The sequence below is a fragment of the Perca fluviatilis genome, chromosome 14, assembly GCF_010015445.1.
Source record: "Perca fluviatilis chromosome 14, GENO_Pfluv_1.0, whole genome shotgun sequence".
Classification (NCBI taxonomy): Eukaryota; Metazoa; Chordata; class Actinopteri; order Perciformes; family Percidae; genus Perca; species Perca fluviatilis.
Window position 1 is genome coordinate 2999672 of NC_053125.1, and position 15934 is coordinate 3015605.

Sequence of the window (15934 nt, forward strand, 5' to 3'; positions counted from 1 at the left end):
TTGCTATACTGTTGTGTTTCATCCTCTGGCCATGGTTTACATAGTCCATATCCACGACGTTCCACGTCCGGAATTGTTCCGTTGCCACCGGGTGTCACTCTTTTCGACTGGACGTCTGTCCCCTTCCTCTTTCTTTGTGTTGGTGTTCTAGACTCCGGTGAATTTCTGAGGACTATGGTTAACTGCAACTCAGATCTCTGCAGGGTAAATCCAGACAGCTAGCTAGACTATCTGTCCAATCTGAGTTTTCTGTTGCACGACTAAAACTACTTTTGAACATACACATGTTCCACCAAAACAAGTTCCTTCCTGAGGCTATTTAGCAGAGGCACCGTGGCTCCGTCCGGCGCTTAGCACTGCCCAAGACAATTGTGATTGGTTTAAAGAAATGCCAATAAACCAGAGCATGTTTTTCTCCTATTCAGGAATGCTGTGTGGACTAGCCAGACCTTCCTCCGCAGTGCTGTGGAGGAAGGAAATGCCAGACTATGGTTTACTGTACATAACACTGCCAGCTAATCAAATTTCTCTTAAAGTATATTCAATAAATGTTTATAAATTATATTTTGAAAAATGAGCATAAACAAATGAAGACAGACTATCCACAAAGACAGAGAGGAGGAGGAGGAGAAGGAGCAAAGGGAAGGGAAGGGATAACAAAAGAGGAGGAAAAAGCTGCCTTCAGGTGCACTCAGGTATATATATAACTTAATGTGCCTTAGCCGGATATAGCCTGTAACAAAGAGGACCATGTATTATCTTGTTCAATATTGAAAATGAAGAAGAATAAATTAAAGGGGTGATAGAATGATTATATAGGGTATTTCACACTGTTCCGTATGGTCTCCTAATGGGGTATGTAACATTGGTTGGGCTGAAAATGGCCTGGTTGATATTTTATTGGCATCCCTGTGTTTTGGCCCTATTTGTAACAAGAGCTTTTCTTCCAAATATGGTATGCTCGTGAATATTTAGATGAGCTGCGCGCTGATTGGTTGAGCGAATTGCCATACGCACACATTAGAGACGCGCGCTGATTGGTTGAGCGAATCGCCATACACACACATTAGAGACGCGCGCTGATTGGTTGAGCGAATCCCCAATACACACACATTAGAGACGCAACAGAATCTCATATTCCAGACACTGCAATGTTTCATTACCAAATTCACTTATGAGACTTTTTTATGCGAGAAATCAACTATATAAAGCTCAAATCGTTTTCTGGTTTTACGAAAATTGATGGCTAATTGCAAATTTGGTAAGACGTGTCGGACTTTAGGAGCTCCACACAGTCTGACGAGAAAGCGGCAGCTTGCTGGGCTCCATACCCAGGGCAAAGTCACCCTTTGTGGATTATTGCACTACGGGGCTCCGCGGCCGGCTGCCGGCATAACTATAATATATTTAGGGCCCGAGCGCCGACAGCGGCGAAGGCCCTATTGAAACTGAAGGAATTATTATTTTCTGCAAAGTAATTGCCTTTTTGAGGGGCTTAATATATTCAAAAACTCACCAAATTTGGCGGTCGCATCAAGTCCGGTGAAAATCTACGTATTTTAAGGGTTTCGGGAATAGGTGCACAAAAATGGCTCGCTAGCGCCCCCTAGAAAGTTAAAAAAATTGAGCCCCTGCAGTGCGTTTAACGTAGACTCACGAAACTTGGTACACATATGTAACATGTCAAGATGTAAAAAAAAACGTCATTAGAGCCATACCGTAAACCCAAGAAAGAAGTCCGCCATTTTGAATTCAAAGTTCGAAATTTGTGCGATTTTGGCCATTTCCACATGTCGTACTTTAACGAACTCCTCCTAGAGATTTCATCCGATCAACTTCAAACTCGGTCTGTGCCATCTTAAGAAGTTAAAGATGAAAAGTTGTTAAAAGAAAAACATTTCGTCATAGGGCGTGGCCGTGGCGGGGCGGCCATTTTGTGCGTTTCGCCGCCGAAACAGGAAGTGGGAGTAACTCGAGTGTACATAGTCCAACCATTGACATATATAAAATAGACCCTGTTGCTCTGGACGGAGACCAGTGAAGGCTATTAGAAGCACTTTTCCGGTGATGGCCATCTTTACTGCGCAGCCTCCAACTGACAGAGACAACGTAAATGTGACGTGAGCAACGTGTCTGAAAGTTGTAAGTCTTCTGGTAGCTGTGCCAAGAGAAATCTCAATCATTCCCAATCTTACAGAGACGGAGAGTGTAGGTATATGTAAGGAGATAACATAAGCACACAAACATCCGATGGACTTCAAACTTGGTCTGTACCATCCCAACACTTTATCGATGAAAAGTTATTAAAAGAAAAACTTTTCGTCAGACGGTGTGGGTGTGGCGTGGCGGCCATTTTGAGTGTTTAGTGATGAACAAAGAAGTTGTTGTAACTTGAGTATACGTTGTCGTATCTGCCCGAAATTTCTCACGATTGACAAGGGTCCAGGCCTGAGGACACCTACAGGCCAAAATTGACTTTTGGTCATAGCGCCCCCCGCTGGCAACAGGAAATCTGCCTTATATGAAAAACATCATCCGATTTACATGAAACTTATAATGTGTGGTCTACATGTGATACTGAGCCGCCCCCTATATGGCCACGCCCACTTACTCAGGCCACGCCCCTTTTCATAACATTTGAATCGTTTAAGGTAGAGTCTTGTGTGAGGTGTCATTGAACTCAGCAGAGAGTTCCTTCTTCATTGGTGATGGTTTGACCCGCCCCCTAAAGCTTAGGGGGCGCAGAGGCGCGAGGGCCCATCCATCGCTGCTCGCAGCTTTAATTACAGTTTGAATTTCGTCATGGCACTTATATCACAGCTACCCCAAGGTCTTACGAAGCTAACGTTGTGTGAAATTTGAATTTAAGGTATTTTTATGAACTCAGGGTCTTGCTAGGAGGAGCAGCTAGCTAGCTAGCTATATGTCCCAGTCAATACAATGGGGAAATATCGCAGCTAGCTAGCTACACTTTCGGCATAACTATAGTATATTTACAGTTTGAATTTCGTCACGCCACTTATATAACATCTAGCCCAAGGTCTTACAAAGCTAACCGTTGTGTCCAATTTGAATTTAAGGTATTTTTATGAACTCAGGGTCTTGCTAGGAGGAGCAGCTAGCTAGCTAGCCAGCTATATGTCCCATTCAATACAATGGGGAAATATCGCAGCTAGCTAGCTACACTTTCGTTATAACTATAGTATATTTACAGTTTGAATTTCGTCACGGCATGTATATTACAGGTTCCCCAAGGTCTTACAAAGCTTAGCTAACACTTGTCCGATTCCGATTTCAATTGAATGCATTTTTGTGAATGTCAGAGTTAGGAGGAGGCTAGCTAGTTCTCATTGATGGACTCCAGCTCATCGCGGCTCTATCAATGAGACTCGCGGAGAAGAGGCGTTTATTTCCCCGATTGTTTGTTTAAATAACTCAACACACATATCCATGAACCTTTGTTGAGATTCGCCCGTAATCAGCGGCAGTTTCAAAATATGAGATTTTCATAGTAAAGGGGTGTCAATGGGATTTTGAGCTTATATGTATGTCCTATTTACCCACTGAACTCTTTCAAATTTCAAAAAACAAAAGCCTCCTTGTACTAAGAAATTAGCCTATGTACAGTACAGGCCAAAAGTTTGGACACAACTTCTCATTCAATGCGTTTCCTTTATTTTCATGACTATTTACATTGTATATTCTCACTGAAGGCATCAAAACTATGAATGAACACATGTGGAATTATGTACTTAACAAAAAAGTGTGAAATAACTGAAAACATCTCTTATATTCTAGTTTCTTCAAAGTAGCCACCCTTTGCTCTGATTATTGCTTTGCACACTCTTGGCATTCTCTTGATGAGCTTCAAGAGGTAGTCACCTGAAATGGTTTTCCAACAGTCTTGAAGGAGTTCCCAGAGATGCTTAGCACTTGTTGGCCCTTTTGCCTTCACTCTGCGGTCCAGCTCACCCCAAACCATCTCGATTGGGTTCAGGTCCGGTGACTGTGGAGGCCAGGGCATCTGGCGCAGCACTCCATCATTCTCCTTCTTGGTCAAATAGCCCTTACACAGCCTGGAGGTGTGATTGGGGTCATTGTCCTGTTGAAAAATAAATGATGGTCCAACTAAACGCAAACCGGATGGGATGGCATGTCGCTGCAGGATGCTGTGGTAGCCATGCTGGTTCAGTGTGCCTTCAATTTTGAATAAATCCCCAATAGTGTCACCAGCAAAGCACCCCCACACCATCACACCTCCTCCTCCATGCTTCACGGTGGGATCCATGCATGTAGAATCCATCCGTTCACCTTTTCTGCGTCGCACAAAGACACAGCGGTTGGAACCAAAGATCTCAAATTTGGACTCATCAGACCAAAGCACAGATTTCCACTGGTCTAATGTCCATTCCTTGTGTTTCTTGGCCCAAACAAATCTCTTCTGCTTGTTGCCTCTCGTTAGCAGTGGTTTCCTAGCAGCTACTTGACCATGAAGGCCTGATTCGCGCAGTCTCCTCTTAACAGTTGTTCTAGAGATGTGTCTGCTGCTAGAACTCTGTGTGGCATTCATCTGGTCTCTAATCTGAGCTGCTGTTAACTTGCGATTTCTGAGGCTGGTGACTCGGATGAACTTATCCTCAGCAGCAGAGGTGACTCTTGGTCTTCCTTTCCGGGGCGGTCCTCATGAGGGCGGTTCCAGTTGTAGCGCTTGATGATTGCGCGCACTTGCGCGGGGACACATTCAAAGTTTTCGCAATTTTACGGACTGACTGACTTTCATTTGTTAGAGTAATGATGGCCACTCGTTTCTCTTTACTTAGCTGATTGGTTCTTGCCATAATATGAATTCTAACAGTTGTCCAATAGGGCTGTCGGCTGTGTATCAACCTGACTTCTGCACAACACAACTGATGGTCCCAACCCCATTAATAAGGGAAAAAATTCCACTAATTAACCCTGACAAGGCACACCTGTGAAGTGAAAACCATTTCAGGTGACTACCCCATGAAGCTCATTGAGAGAACACTAAGGGTTTGCAGCGCTATCAAAAAAGCAAAGGGTAGCTACTTTGAGGAATCTAAAATATAAGACGTTTTCAGTTATTTCACACTTTTTTGTTAAGTAGGCTACATAATTCCATATGTGTTTATTCATAGTTTTGATGCCTTCAGTGAGAATCTACAATGTAAATAGTCATGAAAATAAAGAAAACGCATTGAATGAGAAGGTGTGTCCAAACTTTTGGCCTGTACTGTATTTGTATTTAATAGAATTTTAGCAGTTTGTCTATGTTAAGTATATTATTATAAAGACTTAATCAAACCAAATCGTTTTTTAATCCGCTATAGTCCAAGCTGTGATAAAGTGATACATCCATAATCCAGGCAGGGAGTTGTTTTATTTCCGAAGGTCTTTAAATGCGGCATTGGTGTTCATGCAGGCAGTTAGCGGGAGAGAGAGCGAGAGGGATAGAGAGACTTTTGAAGAACCAGAGGGGAGGAGGAGAGAAGGAAAAGGGAGGAGGAGGAAGATCCGGAGAAAAAGTTTGAAAGGAAAAATAGAGAGACGTTTCAGTGGCTCGGGAGGAAAGAATAAGTGGAGGTTGAAACTGAAGGCACAAACGGCTTAAAGTGACTCTGTCTCTCTGTGTGTGTGTGCGGATTTTACTGGTACCGGGTAGCCGCTCGCCTCGCCTTTCCTCGCGCCCGCCGCTGAGCGTTGTCGGGCGGGTTAGATGAGTTGGACTTCACGATGAGGAGCGACCCTGTTCTGTTCTCTTCCAGCAGGGGTGAGTGGCTCCACCTGGGGCGGGTTTTTCTGACCACAGAATCACTGGGCCGTTTGTTTCATTTAGCGCGTGTCAGGAGTTTACAGTGACTTTATTAGCCTAACGTTTCTAACGTAGCATTGCCACATATCCATATTCCAAAATAAACTACGAAATCAATTTTTCTAGTGCCGCTAGCATCTAACCTTCCAGTTAGAGTTCGCAGTTAATGCTTCTGTGGTAACGTTATTTCATAGCATAACGTATACATACTGTATTTTGAATACCTACTAGGCCTACTTGTAATTTTTTACCATGTTCTAAAATATTTAGGCTAATAGTCTTATTTAAAGGGATTTGTGTAGGCCAATGATTTGAATTGCTAGAGCTAATTTATTTGACAATATGCGTGGATTAGCGTCAATGGGCTTCTGTATCTGAGCTTTGTGCTGCATCGCTCAAAACACACACACACACACACACACACACACACACACACACACACACACACACACACACACACACACACACACACACACCCCTGCTGGAAATGTCCCATTAGGATGGAACTTTAGAGCACATCCACGCGACTCCCAGATGATGTTTTGTCATCATTGTGTTCATAGAATGGCATGTTATACCTTTTTTTTTTTTTTTTTTATCAGAAATCTGAAGAACCAGTGGTGACTACACATCAAAATAAATTCTAGCTAACTCTGGCATGAGCAAATGTTACTAATATGCACTGTCCCTGTCATATAAAGTAATAAACCAAACTAATTTTCAGCTGAAAAAGTTTCTAATGGGAAATGTTTCTAAAAAAAACAAACATTTTCTCTACCACAATGGGAGGGAGTCTCTGTGGAGAGACAGTTGGCTCCTGACAGTGTCATTAGGGTTGTGGTTGGTATCAAGACGCCTGTATGTAGTATGAACTTCACGCCAAACTCCATTCAATCATCTGGTAATTTAATGTGGCCTTTCTGCACCAATGCACGCCTCAGAAATGTGAGGTAGGAACATTTGTCTTCAGGAGTTAAGACCTTTTCCTTGTTTTATGAGCTGTGCATTCCATGTAGCACTGAGGGCGCACCGAGTCCACCGAACTATAGGTGTAAAACACCTATAGTTCGGTGGACTCGGTGCGATTCGGGGCTGAAGTTTCAACATTGTTGCATTTTTCATTTGGTTGGGTTTGCTTTGTCAAACGCACCAAACACTGTAAACACACGTCACATGGTCGAGATGGTCGCTCGTTTATTGGACAGAATATCCAAAACTCGCCGACACTTTTGACACTTGAGCAGCACCACATTTATAACGTCTTGGGTTTTCTGGTTCTGCTTTAGTGTTTCTAATGTTTTAGAAAAAGGCGAACAATGAGCAGCTGACAGACAGCAAGAGAATGAGAGAGAGAAGATGTCACACAGACTGGTGATGTCACACAGACTACCAGCAATGTGTGCTCAGAATAAGTTATGGATCTTAAAGGAACACGCCGACTTATTGGGAATTTAGCTTATTCACCGTAACCCCCAGAGTTAGACAAGTCAATACATACCCTTCTCATCTCCGTGCGTGCTGTAACGCTGTCTGACGGCTCCAGCATTAGCTTAGCCCAGCACAGATCCTGCAGGTAACTGGTTCCAACTAGCCTACTGCTCCGAATTGTGACAAAGTAACAATAATTTCCTGTTTATCCTATTGTTTAGATTTGTAGAGTCACAGCATGTACAAAAAACAACGTAACATGAGACACAGCCATCTTCTATCTGTAAACAAACTGGGAACTATATTCTCAGACAGGCTTGCTGCGAGCATATCACTCCGCCCAAGTACTATATTCTTCCGCCTGTGAATATCGTTCCCGGTTTGTTTACTGTTAGAAGATGGCTGTGTCTCATGTTACGTTTTTTTTTGTACACGCTGTGACTCTACAAATCACAACATGTAAATAGGAACATGTTGGCGTTATTTTGTCACTTATTTGGAGCAGTAGGATTACTAGAACCATTCACCTGCCTGTTCTGTGATGGGCTGATGCCGCTGGAGCCGTCAGACAGCTTTACAGCACGCACGGAGATGAGAAGGGTATGTATCGACTTGTCTTACTCTGGGGGTTACGGTGAATAAGCTAAATTCCCAATAAGTTGGCGTGTTCCTTTAAGGTTATCAACCCTTAAATCATATATAAGTCCGTAAATTGTGTGCAAGGTTGAAATTGCAGGCTAGTAAATGCTCTGTTGTTGGTTCACTTCCTGTATTTGGGTCGGATCACATTCTCACCTGAAGCAAACTGCTACTAAAAGTAGTTTTAGTCGTGCAACACAAAAAAACGCATAACTCCGATAGGACAGATAGTCTAGCTAGCTGTCTGGATTTACCCTGCTGAGATCTGAGGAGCAGTTAACCATAGTCCTCTCAAATCCACCGGAGTTTAGAACGCCAACACAAAGGAAGCCCAAGGCAACGGATATCCGGCCTAAATGAGTGAAATCTGGCGGAATTTCCGGCAGCACCGGAGCAATCCCGGAAGTGGAACGGCGAGGATATAGACTACTTTGAAGTGAACCGAGACTCCCGTTTTTAAGCGAACCAGAGTTTGGTTGTTTGATCCGCACCAGAGTTCATTTTAGCTTTCATACCAGCCCCAAACCAACCAGACTATTCGACCAAACGCTCCAGGGTTCGTTTTAAACGGACCAATCGAGGTAGTTGTGAAAGCCACCTTAGATTGATTCTATAAACACTTTTAGGCTTAGGCTAGTTCAGGCTGCTCATTGCTGCTACCTAGCACAGTGGAATGTGGTGATATAATCACTGGATTAACATGAGGGTAACATAAAGTTGCAGGCCACGTTGAAGTGTAGATGTTCTGTTGGTCAATGATGGTACCACCCAAGACAGATTTCATTTCGGAATTCCACTTCAAAACAACAGAAATAGCGGCATCTTTTGACTGAATGGATGGAAAAGATCCCCCTTTACCTTCACTGACCCCTGAAGTGGAAAGTGATGTTTTCTATTTCCGGTGTTCAAGTTGTAATAATCTTGTATCCTGACATATTCCCTTATCACATATTGCGGAGCAACTCACTTTAAAAGCATGTAGCTGGTGCTTATATTAGTTATTGGTATTATTGTATCATTCCAGCTTTCTGACAAAGCACTGTTCTGTAACTTAATTCTAGCATTGTGACCTTAAAAACAAGTCTGGTTTACATTACCTCATTGTTGCTAGACAACAGATCCAAATACGTCAACAACCCATACAGTATTATGTTGCATGCTTCACTGAAACATAAAATAAGGGTTCAGTAGGGTTCTTAAAATTACTGTCAATAATGGTAAAAACTGCTGCAAGCTTCTACTAGAGCTGCACTCTCTACAGTATAGCTTTGGCTGACGGTAAGGTATAAACATGGGGGTTCTGTCCTGTGAAATGATACAAACTTGCTGACTTGGTAGTACCCAACAACAGGAGAAAGGTAAACCTAGCTTATGCCTGGCCCACAGTAACAGATTTTTCAAATCTTAGATGATGAAAATGGGAGAGTCCCATGTATTGATACATGAAACAGTTGTGTTCCTATAGAATGGGTCTTCAACATTTTTTAAGCCAAGGACCCCTTAGCTGAAAGAGAGATGGAGCAGGGACCCCCACCACATATTGTATAAAATTGAGTTGCATATTAAACTGGGCCTACAATAATGTGTAGGGTGGCCTAAAGCCTATACACATACCTTTTTTTATGGTGCCCTACAATACTAAGCTATTAAAACAATATTATTTACATATTCATATATCATCATGTTTAAATGTCAAACACACAGTGAATCCAAAAGCTTGACTGATGGCTACCACAGTGGCTACCATACAGGCCAGTAAGCCTATCCTCAATGTTTTTGAGATTGTTGTTTTTTACGAATAGGCCGATTTATCTTTGCTAATAATATGTTGGATTCATGGTAATATTTTTAGACATATTTTAATTTTGGGGGGAAAACACTTTCAAAAAAGTATTAAACTAGGGCTGCATGATATGAGGAAAATATGATATTGCGATTAGGATATGATTCATGATATTGGAGGGATTGATCATTTTTGTATCTTTATCCTAATTTTCATTGAAAACTATAATAAAAAATATAGAAAATATAGTCTGTGAGGATCTGTACCAAACAAAGATGTTTTTTTTAGTCTGTAGGATAGGATTTGTAGACTGGAATGTCTCTGCAGCACCACAATACTTCATTCAGAAGGCTTTGACACACATTTTACCTTTTAACAAATATTAAATAATAAAACTGCGATTAATTTTGCAACCCTATATTTTTTGCGGACCCCCTGCAATGACTCTGAGGACCCCCTAGGGGTTGCGGGCCCCCGGTTGAAGATTGCTGTCCTATAGTGTGTGGAGAGCATTGATTTGGCCAGAACAGCACACCACACACAAACAGATTCCATTCACAAACAACCAGAGACCCCACTTTCACAAAAAAGCAAATCTTGTGCGTGACTATAGTGTGTGTAAACATGGCGGGAGGGGGGTATCAATCCCAAAATTGGCTTGATTCTGTTGTGGTGTGTACCTAGCATTAGTCAGTCTGACTCAGTCTGACCACCTTTTGTGTTTGGGATTAGACTTTTAGGCTGACTTCAATGCTAATTGAATGACAATTTTATTTTATTTTCCCTCATCAGGTCATAATCCATCCACCTCAACAGTCACATTAACAATAATGCTTAGTCACATATTACAAAGTGCAGGTCAACATTGACTGCACACCACAGCCAGAGGTTTCCTAACATGATCCTGGAATGACAACACAAATGCTCCTCCATATCTCTAATTTCCTCTGCCTGTAGCAGTGAATGGAGTCCTACAATAACAGGACCTGTGCTAGCAGCTGCAGGGTATCAGGTCGCCCGGCGGCGCTCCTCTGCCTGGCATTTGGTGAGCTTCTGACAGACATCCATTGTGTAGAGGGGTTGTAATCATATCTCAGCGGCACACGAGAATGTAGCAGATCATGTGTTGGTTTTGGATTTGGATGAGGATTTAACCAATGTGAATTCATGACAACCAATATGCAGGAATGTAATAGATGGTAACCAACACATTTTCTCAGAGACATTTATAGGAATCAGAAGAATCACTTTTAGGGGGAAAACCATTTGTTAACGTTTTAGTGGTTGGCCTGGTTTGTTAACGCTTTAGTGGTTGCCTAGTAAGGACTGAGGCCTTGAAGTTGTAGTTTTAGGTAGGCTTGTGCTCCAATACGGGTGTAATTGTACAGAAGTTATGCCCCAGTTTTGGAGTCACGGTTTGGTGCGAGACAGTAGAGCAAGTGTCAAGGACACAAAATCCTCTTGCTGGAGACTGAGGTAACCTATTACCCACTGGTAACTTACTAAAATATTTGGTAACACTTTACTCTAAGTTTTCTACATAAGAGTGACATGACACTGTCATGAATACATGACACTCATATGACACTGTCATGACACAGTCATGAACCCTAACCCTAACCATAACGTGTCATGACAAAACCGAATGACACGTTTATGACACTAAAAGAGTTATGTCATAAACGTTTATGACTTGTTTATGTTTTATGACACGTTCATGACAGTGTCATGTCACTCTTATGTAGAAAAGTTAAAGTAAAGTGTAACCAAATATTTTCATTATAAAACCTAAGCAACATTTCAAACACTTTTATATTATATTGTACAAACCCTGAACACTTTCCAAAAAGGCAACAGGTCACAACAGACTGAAAAGCATCTGTCATGCTATGAATTGGAATATACCAATATACATAGCATAATACGTGTTGATTGGCACATCTGGGTGATTCCTTCAAATGTGCATTAGCCAAAGTGTGACTGACTGGCATGCCAATTGGCTTGTTGTGATAAATGTTGTGAACTATGAACGGCTAAAAGTTCCCAGGCAGAACTCGTTCTTGAGACTTTTGGTTCCCCATTAAGTCAATAATCACCATAATGTGTATTGTGCGGTTCGTCACAAATACACAAACTGTTACAGCCCTATACTTTAATGTTAATGTAAATTTGGAAATAGCTAATCACAACCTAATTTTACCTTTTAACCATTTCGTGTGTGTGTGTGTGTGTGTGTGTGTGTGTGTGTGTGTGTGTGTGTGTGTGTGTGTGTGTGTGTGTGTGTGTGTGTGTGTGTGTGTGTGTGTGTGTGTGTGTGTGTGTGTGTGTGTGTGTGTGTGTACTGTGTGCAGCAGCTGCCACTGTGTGCACAACATGCATGTTGTGTATGTGTGTGGCTGTGACGTTACTGTCTGTGTCGCTGTTTGCGCAGTGTAAAACCATCATGTGTGTAAATTGGACTGGCAAAAAAATCAGGACATGAGACCGATCGGCTCATGGCCGATCAATACTTCTCTACTAACAAGGCCATTAATGTAGCCTACTGGTCTATTGGACCCTGACTTGCTTTTCTCTCCCCTTTGACTTGAGCTGGTGGTGGAAGCAAGCTACTTTGGCAAGTCAAGGATCGCATTCAGCAAGACCACGCTCAAAAGCTCTCCCACTTATGGGGTGCCATGTTTTGGGGGCAAAAATGGCCAAGTGTTTAAGTGTTTATTGCCATTATTATTGCAGCTTTCCTCACGGAAACCCTGAGTCGAGGAGCAATTAATTGGGGTGTGTGTGATGTGGGCAGAATGGGTACATGGTGTCACCGTTCTGGCCCACTTGGCCCATTTGGTTCTGCTTTAGAGTTGGGGGTCTGTTCGTCCCAATGATTGAAATTTAAAAGCTTTCACGTGCGAGCCCCTCCTTTCTGGTGGTAGAGGGGGAGACGGATCCCAGAAGTGGAGAGGAGAAATGAGTTTTGTAATCTCTCCCTCGATTCTTCCAAAAGCCGGCCAGTCAGTAAGCTGGCTTGTGGGAACAGAGACTTTAATTTTGAGCTGACTAATCATAGCCCTGCCGGCCTTCCCCCTGTGTCAATATTCATCTAGGAAAATGCAGGGGGAAGGAGGGGTATCTCTGGCCTAGCTCGAGCACAATTCAGAAAACCCGGATTAATGCCAAATAGGACACTCTCAGCAGCCTACTGATTTAACCACCATCATCATCAACTAAGCATTTACCTTTTTGACTCCTGCCTCAAAATGTAAAAATAACAGTTGAAATAGTTCTATTTAGTCTTGATGGTTACCTTGGTAATTTGGGTCTATTAGGAGAGGATCATTTCGGATGAGCCTCCCCAGGTGTCTTTAATAGGCTTAGAGTTGTAATAGGATGAGCCTGTAGCTTGTCTGTCTGTCTGTCTGTCTGTTTTGGACAAAGCTTTTAGGCTTACATGACCAAAGCTGCATTGTAGCTAAGTGGTAGTGGGGGTAATGTGGAGTTTGTGGGGGGTTAACACAGCAAGAGGTCTTTCAGGTTAAGGGAGGTCTTCCCACAACAACAACAACAACATAGGAAGGGCCTGGGGTCTGGACAAATGGACGCACTTGTGAGCGCATAATATGTTTATGTGTAATTTCCGTGTGTTTCCGTGAATTACTTTATGTGGGGTTCTGACTTGTGTTTGGATCTGCCAGTCTAGCCACTGTCATTTACTTACAATAAACTCACACACTTGCAGATGAACGGCGCCCGGCCTCCCTCCATAACCAGTTATACTATTAAGGTGCTAAGATTGACTCATCCCTGCACATTTCAGGCTGTCCCATTATTACAATTAGCTTAGTTTATTTAGCTTAAACACAATTGGCTATAAAAATTTAAAAAAATGCCAAAAATGGCCGTTGTCTTGTTCTGTAGATGCATTTTTAATGAACGATAGCGGTCAGTGTCAAGCTCACTGACAAACACATTGCATTTCCTGTGACTACTTCATAATAAAAGTCAACTGCTGTTTGGACAGTTAAATGCTTTTAATGTGAAGCTGAAGCAGTAGGAAATGTTTGATGTGGACTTTGCAGGACGCTGAGAATTCAAGCCTCCATAACCGCAGAGCACGGTCATCATTTCAAAGGCATCTCAAATTATTTTCACTGGACATGATGAGCAGAGAGTAGGCCTGTACAATATTGGAAAAAAACTGACATTGCGCTATTTTTTTTTTTCATGCGATATGAAAAAAGACACATTTTTACAAGATGACATAAATAGCTCTATTTGGAAATAATAAATCATTCTCGACTACTGGGGTGATTTTGTAGGGGAGTGCATCTACATTGAAAATAAAAATGAAAGGAAATTTTCTTATGTGAACCAGTCTTTGTTGAGCTTTAATGCTTTACCAGAGCCGGTCTACGGAGAGCCCTTTCACTCCCTATTTAGCCCCATTGTACCGAATTTGGTTGCAGTTCCACCAGTATGAAACAGAACTGACACTTCGCTGCAACACAAACAAATATATTTATTCACCTCTATTCACACACAATGAGGCATATTTTCAGTTGTGTCATGATGTTAATGATGACATCACATACAATCTAGTCATCATGGCACAATTATGCTTAGTATAATATAAACTAAATATAAAATAATGTAAATGAGAAGTAATTCATTTGTATTTGAAGGTCACAAAGGGGCTTTTCAACTCACATATCATTAGCACCTACTGTATTTTATTACCTTATTCAATATTGTTGTATAGAATTGTAATAAAACGATACTATTTCTCATCCTATTTTATGGTACAACTGGTATTCCTAATATTGTGGTCAGTGAGTGTATATACCATCATATTTTCATCAATGTCAATCCTAACAAATTGGGCCTAGGCCTAATACCATATCATTGTGCAAATTTACTTAATTTATACCTAGTCCTAGGTCAGGGGTCATCCATTAGATTTTGCCGAGGGCCAGAATACAACCGGCGTTATCTTTCCCAGTCACGTGTTGTAACACACCTCTGCTGTGTGTGCGCGCGCAGCACGGGCATTGCTGTTCAGAATCCCGTCTATCTTCCAAAATGTAACGCTTGTATCCAAATGAATTATGCTTGAAGCTGCAGGCCATCCAATCATAACGACCTCATTCACATTGTGGAAATCATTTTGATATCAACAGCTTTCGGAAGGCCTGTCCAAGATCGACGCAGGCCAGCTACCTGGAAAGTATAAGGTGTGGTGTTGTCCCTTCACCTTGTACCCAAGGGTGATGTGGCCTCTGAAGCTGTGTGAAGTCACCTCATCAGCCGTAAGCGGGATGGAGGCAAAAACCAACTCCTTCATCCGCAGGTGGCTTGGCCTACCACGGTGCTTCTCAGCTGCTGGCCTTTATGGATGGAATTCACTCCAACTACCCCTGAAATCCATCACCTTGGGCTACATGCAGGAGAAGGCAAGGCTGGTGATGGAGTTAAGGGACTCTTCCGACAGGGCTGTGACTGATGTAAACGCCAGAGTTGAGACTGGAAGGAAATGGAGGGCCAAGGAGAAGGTGCAGTAAGTGATGGGAAGACTGCAACATCAACAAGTTGTGGGCATGGTACAGACAGGGCGGGCAGGCCTCGGATGGAACGATCCACCCATCCTGTGGTCCAAGGCAAGTAGGAAGGAGAGGAAGGATCTTGTTGTCGCAGAGGTCACCAGGATTGAGCAGGTGGAGCTCAGAGTGAGGTCTGTGGCACAGGGGCAGCAGGGGCGGTGGACAACTTGGGAGGGTGTTGCGAGCCGAGCAATCAGCTGGGCAGAGTTCTGGAAACTGCCACAGGCTCGGCTCAGTTTCCTCATTAGGGCAACATACGACACCCTCCCGAGCCCTAAAAACCTCCATCAGTGGCTTGGAACAGAGCAATCCTGTGACCTCTGCGGAACCATTAATGCCTCACTCCAGCATGTTCTGTCTGGCTGTGAAACAGCACTGACACAGGGTCGGCTCAGATGGCGGCACGACCAAGTGCTCAGGAAGCTGGCAGAGGTGCTGGAGAAAAGTCGGCAGGAAGCAAACATCCAGAGTCCATCAGAGAGCCGATGCAGGATCCACTTCCTCAGGCAGGGGGAACCCGCAAGGCATACCAGCAAGAGACCACCCGCCAAGCTATTAACACCAGGGGCGGTGTGGAAGAAGGAATTGGACCTGGTTAAGCAGCTCCAGTTCCAACAGGAGATATGCAGCACCACCTTAAGACCAGACGTGGTGCTGTGGTCTGCAGCT

At 42.9% G+C, this 15934-nt stretch overlaps 1 protein-coding gene across 3 annotated transcripts in view; it reads left to right on the forward strand.

Annotated features, from left to right (window-relative positions):
* The window catches only part of afap1 (actin filament associated protein 1), a 152587-nt gene that overhangs the window by 43324 nt on the left and 93329 nt on the right, over positions 1 to 15934 (forward strand). The window contains exon 1 of one of the 3 annotated variants that reach the window (XM_039822794.1): positions 5501 to 5788. The exons of 1 other annotated variant lie outside the window; for it this stretch is intronic. In XM_039822794.1, coding sequence (XP_039678728.1) covers positions 5752 to 5788 — 37 coding nt within the window. In that variant the 5' untranslated portion in view covers positions 5501 to 5751. Of the gene's footprint in view, positions 1 to 5500; positions 5789 to 15934 lie in introns of those variants that run through there. One more of the 3 variants, XM_039822796.1, reaches the window with a different exon arrangement.